Raw genomic sequence first — 7,666 nt, forward strand, 5'->3', positions numbered from 1 at the left:
CTAACCAGACCTGTACCACTACTTAACCTAAGGGGTGTGACTGCCTCCTGGATCAAAGTGGCCAGGTAACTCTCCCCATCCCTGATGCCAGAATCACAGAAACCCCACAGTGCAGATAGAGGCCATTTCGGCCCATCGAGCCTGCACCGACACATATCCCACCCGATCCCCGTAACCCCTACACCAACACATATCCCACCCTATCCCCGTAACCCCACGTATTTAATCCCCCTAACACAAAGGGTCAATTTATCATAGCCAATCAACCTAACCCGCACATCTTTGGACTGTGGGAGGAAACCGGAGCACCCGGAGGAAACCCACGCAAACACGGGGAGAATGTGCAAACTCCACACAGACAGTCACCCGAGGCCGGATTCGAACCCGGGTCCCTGGCGCTGTGAGGCAACAGTGCTAACCACTATGCCACCGTGCTGCCCACAATGTCTGCACCTCAGACCCCAGCTCAAAAACTCTGAGCTGAAGCTTCTCAAGATTTTCTAAACTCAAGGGCTAACAAGCCAAGTTTATGCAACCTGTCTTCATAATTTAACTCCTTAAGCCCTGGTATCATTCTTGTGAATCTGAGGGAAAGGTCATCGATGAATTTGACAGTAAGGATGAGGATATTAAATTCAATGTGTTGGAAGACAGAACTATGGTGAGTCAGCAAGGACCGAGTCCAGGGCAGGATATGAACAGTTGAGTTTTGGATAAGTTGGAGTTCACACAGGGCAGAGAATCAGAGGCCAACAACGGGAAACATTAGAGAAATCGAGCCTAGATGTGAGAAAAGCCTGGATAAGGGAACAGGAGCCCAAAAGTTTCACGGCCTGGTTCAGCCTGCCTGAGAGGCTGGGAATGGGCAGTGAGCAAGTGCAGGCAATGTCTGCCCTACTGGAAGGGGGTTAGGGAAACTACAGTACTGTAGTTCTTTCTTAATAGGGCTCTTTTACCTTAAGTATGGAAGCTGGGGTAACCCTGCCTCTTAATAATATTCCCTTGTTTTTCTTTCATTGGACAGCAAAGGGAGAAAAACAGCTTTCAATCTCATCTCAGCTGACATCCCAGGTCAGACAGTTTGCAGGTGGAGGCTCTAAAACCCAGAGTGGCAGGTCTACTGACAGCCACATGTGAAGGGGAGGTGGATTACTCCAGGCTTCCCAAGCCATGTTACAGGTACCACTAACCTAGCCTTTTCTTTAAAGCGTGTCAGTTTTTGGCACAAAAATTTTATTGCATTCCCAATAAGAAAGTCACATTGGCCAGAACACCAAAAATGCACACTATTTAAAAAAAAGTTAAATTCGATAATGTAATTTTTTTTTTTTTTTTTTTAAATGACCAGTTCCCCCAATTAAAGTGTTCAAGTAAAAATATATTAAATATCTGTACCTTCAAACAGGTCTTTTTTATTTTACTTTACCCATCGCACACATAACAGAGCAAGGTGGTGCCGGGCAGCACATTACTTAATTGATGCCACATTTTGTGGAAATGCATCGAACACATTTCCTGCAGCAATCTTTGGGATATCACAGTTTGAGAAAAAACATGGAGGTGGTTTTGACTGTGGCATCAGTGAGGCGGAGACTGAAATGGTCATAAGAACATAAGAATTAGGAGCAGGAGTCGGCCATACGGCCCCTCGAGCCTGCTCCTCCATTCAGTAAGATCATGGCTGATCTTCGACCTCATCTCCACTTTCCCGTCTGATCCCCATATCCCTTGATTCCCCATGAGTCCAAAAATCTATTTATCTCAGCCTTGAATATACTCAACGACTGAGCATCCACAGCCCCCAGGGGCAGAGAATTCCAAAGAATTTCCTGAGGGTGTGCAAAATATAGACATTTTGCTTTTAACCTGTAAGCTTTCAGTTATTAATTGTTGCAATACTGTTAAAAACAGTTGCACAGGTAACTTCAAAATGACCCTGCTCACCAATTTTTTTAAAGTATAATTATGGAATAGATCTACTCCAGACTGGCGTACTCAACGAGCTGTATCGCACAATACCTGGGTATTGGGATCAACCTACAGGTTGCCTTGGGCCAGCCTCCCTGATCACGTGCCATTTCTAAGTAGCAGTAGCAAATTACAAGCGCAATAGCAGGTGGCAATTACTGCGTTCAGGAGGGGGAGGGGGGGATCCCGACAAAACCCTAAACCGCAAGACTTGAAACCATGATCTAAACCCGAGACGACATAAGCTGTCAGTTTCATTCCCGACACCATAATGGACGTTACCACCCAGGCTACCCTCTGCAGTTAAAAGATTATCAATTGTCATTTATGCTAAGTTGCTGATTAGCAGAAAATAACCCAGGCATGGGGAGCCTCTATTTAATTTGGCAAAGGCCATTATGATTCAGAACTATCAGTAAATTCTACCCCACGGTCTGGTTAGGCATGTAGCTCTGTACAAATGGAGTGCTAGGACTACTTTGAGATCAACCAAAAGAACAGCACTGGACTTTGTACCGTCTAAACAAGTCACTGCAGGTACTCATTCTTTAAGAGGAGGGCACCACTAATGCACACACGGTCTATTTCAACTGATGTATTTACAAAGATAAAGTGAAACTAAATCATGGTCTGTTTCGCCTCGTCAATAATACACCCGGACATTCTGCGCTGCCCACCGATGGTGAATAGTCTCAACTTTACCGGCAGACACCGCGTGATCCCTTTCCAAGGCCACCCGGGCACGCACAACAACGTAGGACAGAGGCAGGCACAGCACCCCTGTGGATCCCATGCATCCTGCACCTGTGGGTGGCTATTTTTGGCCAGGCTCAGAAGATCAACTGGAAGGTCCTCCTACTTGCCTGTCGTCCCTCCACCCAACGTCCCAGGGTGGAAAAGATCATAGCTTAGGGCTGAAGTGGAACCAGAAATCTAAGAGCAGTCCCTTTAAATAACACCCTTACATCCCAGATATACATGATAAACAGTTTGCTCTAGCCCACCGAATTAAGTGGTAGGCGTGCATTTAAAACAGATAGAATTTTTTTAATATACAATCATCTAAAATGCCCTGGTTTAGTTCTGTGCTGATAGTTTTAAGACCTTACTTGCAATGCTACCTCTTGCCCTTCTTACATAATAAGCAGCCCGGGAGGAAGACTACCTCTAGGTGCTAGTTCTAGTGACATTTTCTCAAGAATGATTTCACCAGAAAAAGCAGCTTCTCATGTTTACCGTGTTCCTGACTTATCAACCGGAGGAAGGCTCACCATCTGATGGCTTGTATGAACCGAGATCCAGGAGGACCCATGAACATGAGATACACCACAAGGCATAGGAGACACGTGCAAGGGTTGGACCTTGTAGGGATTAGAGGTTTGAGCTCCTTAACTACCTGTAACAACAGCAGGGAAGTTATTTACCAAATGTCTGCGATAATGAGGTGGTGCTGCATTTCTTATAAATTAGAAAACTTGAACTACAACTGTAAGTATTCAAATAAAACATAGTAATAAAAATATACATGAAAAGAAAACACCTCATTCATTTAAAAAAAATTCATGCTGAATCTCCCAGGTGTGCTGGCACAAGCATTGGTCCCTGGGGCCTCATTTCTGCACACTTCTAGTTCTGGATAAACCCCCTCCTGTCATTGTCCACTGGCCGATTTTAGCTCCTCAATTACAGCCTCTTGTCTCTGCAGCATCAATTAGCATCACAAGGCGGAGGTCAGCAGCTGCACAACATACTTTGTAACAAAAAAAACCTGTTCTTTGTAGAAGTACAGTCACATTTTTAGTGTCACCGGAACACTTGCTGAAGGCCCAGGAAGGCACTGTAGGGGTTCCTTTTCAATAATTGACACACGTCGAGAGCTTTGTAGAAGGTCTGGGTCACCTCTTCTGCAATAGAAGGCCTCCCATCGGTCACATTGGATTCACATTGGCAGCAGAGAGAACCTTGGCAAAAAAAAAGCAACCCTTCTTTGAAGAGATTCAATGGAGTAAGGCCCAATGATAGGGTCGATTGTCAACAGTCTGTTTGGAAGGCGTAGACTTGATGGGGTTGGTGGTGGTTGGTAGGGAGCACCAAATTAGGCATCTTCTGGCTTCACGCTCGGATGGAGTTGTCCTTGGGGGCGAGATGATGACGGCGGCGGCGGAGGGGGCGCAAGGGTGGGCCGGAGTCGTTGGTGGGTTGGTCCTGACTGGCAGGAGGCGGTGGCGGGGGGAGGTTGGGTGCCGCTGGCGGGTGCTCCTTGGTCATGCCCAGGATGATGGAGGTGAGGGACTTGATGTAGTTCTTGGCCAGGGTGAGGGTCTCGATCTTGGAGAGCTTCCTGTCCGCCTCCACGTGGGGGATGACCTCCCGCAGCGCCTGGAAGGCGTTGTTGAGGTTGTGCATGCGCTGGCGCTCACGCTCGTTGCTCTCAATCCGGCGCAGGTTGCGCTCCCGTGCGTTGGGCGCGTGCCCCCTGCGCCTGCTGCTCATGCCCACGCCCCCAATACAGCCGCTCCCGCTGCTGCCACTGGCCACACTCACCGTGCAGCCACCGTACCTGCGCACCCCGCGGGGCCGCGCCCGGCCCCTCACCTGGCAGCAGCTATCGCGCTGGCTGCAGGTGGCCTCGGCCCCCAGGTGCAGCTCCATCTCCGGGGAGTCACCTCCTCCTCCGCCGCCACCGCGGAATCTGCCTTTTATCTTAGATTTCATCCTCTCAGCCCCTGCTTCTTTACGCCGCTTCTCCGCCGAAGATGCATCGCCCGTCAGCCGGTGGCAACCGTCCAAGGCGTCGGAAACGGCTACAAAACAAAAATACAAAACAAATGCAAATGGGTGCCGAACTACAAAGCAAAAAGTTAGGGACAGAAAAGTTAAACATTTGAAGTTTAAATCACTATTAACCTGGCCTCTCCATGCGATATAGAAAAAAGATAGCATTTAGGAAATCCAGGTTATTTGCAGGATCACCAACCCCAAGACACTGAGGAATGCAACTTAAAATAGATTAAAATATCTCTTTGCTCGATACTTGCATTAAGCCCCACTGCGAAGACCTTATTCTCTAATTTCAAGATAGATTTTTATAATGAGTACCCAAAACCAAATATGCACCTTCTATCTTCATTTAAATCTAATTTACACGCGTTTAAAATATAATTCTATAATTCTTCCCCGTAACGATTCAACAGTTGAGAGATGGACCAATCCAGAGTTTTAAAGGTTGAACCGATTTTACCGACAGGTGCAGAAACAGGTCAATTGCAACAACTTGATCATCGGCAACACCGGGGACTAAATGCATCTTTAGCACAGTGTAGATCTTTGAAAACAATCATTGTTTTTAACCTACCTGCGGCAAGGATGGGGGAATATACGGATGAGAGAGAAATAAAAACACAAAATGTGAATGGATTGGCATCGGTGGACTAGAGTGTCTGTCCCGCAGGCTCCGTTTTGTACACGTACACATTTAGTCTCTTCCAATGGGAGAGCGGAGGGGCGGATTCCCGGCCCGCAAACAGGATCCGAGTTCCTCCTGCACCGTGACTCGAGTCCAGCTCTGCCTCAATCCGGCCACTATCCACTTGCTTCGTCGCTTTAACAACCAACTTCGGCTCAGCTGTTGCTGCTCCAAGTCGTCGACATAACTAACCTGCCGCAGGTTTGGTCGAGGGGTGAAGCCCAGCTCTGCCCGCTCAGGTGGACATTAAAGATCCCACACAACCCCATCTGAAGATCATGGTTTTACACTGAATTTACAGCACAACAACAAGGTCATTCGGCCCAACTAGTCAGCTCCACAGGACCCCCTTCGTCTCACCCTATCAGCATAGCCTTCTGTTCCTTTCTTCCTCGTGTGCTTATCTAACTTGGAACCATAGAATGGTTATGGCACAACAGGAGGTGGCCATTCGGTCCGTTGAGCCCATGCCGGCTCTCTGCAAGAGCACTTCAGCTAGTCCCACTCCCCCCTATCCCTGCAAATTTTGTTTCTTCAGGTACTTATCCAATTCCCTTCTGAAAGCCATGATCGAGTCTGCCTCCACCACCCTTTCAGGCAGTGTATTTCAGATCTTAACCACTCTCTGCATAAAAAAGGTTTTCCTCAGGTGGCCTTTGGTTCTGCTGCTAATCACCTTAAATCTGTGTCCTCTGGTTCTCAACCCTTCCACCAATGGGAACAGTTTCTCTCGATCTACTTTGTCCAGACATAGAGTGTATTAGGGACGGGTTCCTTGAGCAGTATGTAACTGAACCAACCAGGGGGCAGGCAATCTTAGATCTGGTCCTGTGTAATTTGACAGGATTAATAAAAAATGTCCTAGTAAAGGATCCCCTTGGAATGAGTGACCATAATATGGTTGAATTCCAAATTCAGTTTGAGGGTGAGAGAGTTGGATCTCAAACCAGCGTACTAAGCTTAAATAAAGGAGACTATGAAGGTATGAGAGTAGAATTGACTAAAGTGGACTGGGAAAACAGATTAAAGTGTAAGACGGTACAAGAGCAGTGGTCTACATTCAAGGAGATATTTCACATCTTTCAAGATAAATATATTCCACTGAGGAAAAAGGGGAGGAAAAGAAAAGACAGCCATCCGTGGCTTAGTAAAGTAATAAAGGATAGTATTCGACTGAAAACAAGGGCATATAAATTAGCCAAATCTAGTGGGAGGATAGAAGATTGGGAAGCATTTAAAAGCCAGCAAACAATAACTAAAAGATTAATTAAGAAAGGGAAGATAGATTATGAAAGTAAACTAGCAAAAAATATAAAAACAGATAGCAAGAGTTTCTACAGCTATATAAAAAGAAAAAGGGTGGCTAAAGTGAACGTTGGTCCCTTAGAGGATGGGACCGGGAAACTAGTGGTGGGGAACATGGAGATGGCAAAGATGCTGAACAAATATTTTGTATCAGTCTTTACAGTAGAGGACACTAAAAATATCCCAACACTGGACAAACAGGGGGCAATGGGGGGGGGGGGGGGCGGGAGGAGCTAAACACAATTAAAATCACTAAGGAGATGGTACTCAGTAAAATAATGGGACTTAAGGCGGATAAATCCCCCGGACCTGATGGCCTACATCCTAGGGTCTTGCGAGAAGTGCGGTAGGGATTGTGGATGCATTGGTGATCATTTTCCAGAACTCCCTGGACTCAGGAAAGGTCGCCCGGCCGATTGGAAAACTGCTAATGTAACACCCTTATTTAAGAAGGGAAGTAGACAAAAAGCTGGAAACTATAGACCAGTTAGCCTAACATCTGTGGTTGGCAAAATGTTGGAGTCCATTATTAAGGAAACAGTAACAGAGCATTTGGATAAACATAATTTAATAGGACAGAGTCAGCATGGTTTTACGAAGGGGAAGTCACGTTTGACAAATTTGCTCGAATTCTTTGAGGATGTAACATACAGGGTGGATAAAGGGGAACCAGTGGATGTAGTGTATTTGGACTTCCAAAAGGCATTTGACAAGGTTCCACACAAAAGATTACTGATCAAGATAAAAAATCACAGGATTGGGGGTAATATACTGGCATGGGTGGAAGATTGGCTATCGAACAGAAAACAAAGAGTTGGGATAAATGGTTCGTTCTCGGGCTGGCAATCAGTAACTAGTGGTGTTCCGCAGGGGTCAGTGCTGGGACCCCAACTCTTTACAATCTATATTAACGATTTGGAGGAAGGG

At 46.4% G+C, this 7,666-nt stretch overlaps 1 protein-coding gene across 1 annotated transcript; it reads right to left on the reverse strand.

Moving 5' to 3' along the window:
• Nucleotides 1–243: 243 nt before the first annotated feature.
• bhlha15 (basic helix-loop-helix family, member a15) lies at nt 244–5,882 on the reverse strand. Its single transcript, XM_086001126.1, has 2 exons — nt 5,324–5,882; nt 244–4,772 (listed from the first exon to the last, which is right to left on the reverse strand). Exon 2 carries the CDS (start codon nt 4,681–4,683, stop codon nt 4,081–4,083), a length of 603 nt encoding a protein of 200 aa, XP_085857252.1. The 5' UTR covers nt 4,684–4,772; nt 5,324–5,882; the 3' UTR covers nt 244–4,080.
• Nucleotides 5,883–7,666: the final 1,784 nt, after the last annotated feature.

The sequence above is a fragment of the Somniosus microcephalus genome, chromosome 11, assembly GCF_052327205.1.
Source record: "Somniosus microcephalus isolate GS21.2 chromosome 11, FLI_Smic_1.0, whole genome shotgun sequence".
Taxonomy (NCBI): domain Eukaryota; kingdom Metazoa; phylum Chordata; class Chondrichthyes; order Squaliformes; family Somniosidae; genus Somniosus; species Somniosus microcephalus.

Coding starts and splice junctions, on each gene's coding strand:
- bhlha15 (XM_086001126.1), bottom strand. CDS start 4,683: ATGAAATCTAAGATAAAAGGCAGATTCCGCGGTGGCGGCGGAGGAGGA.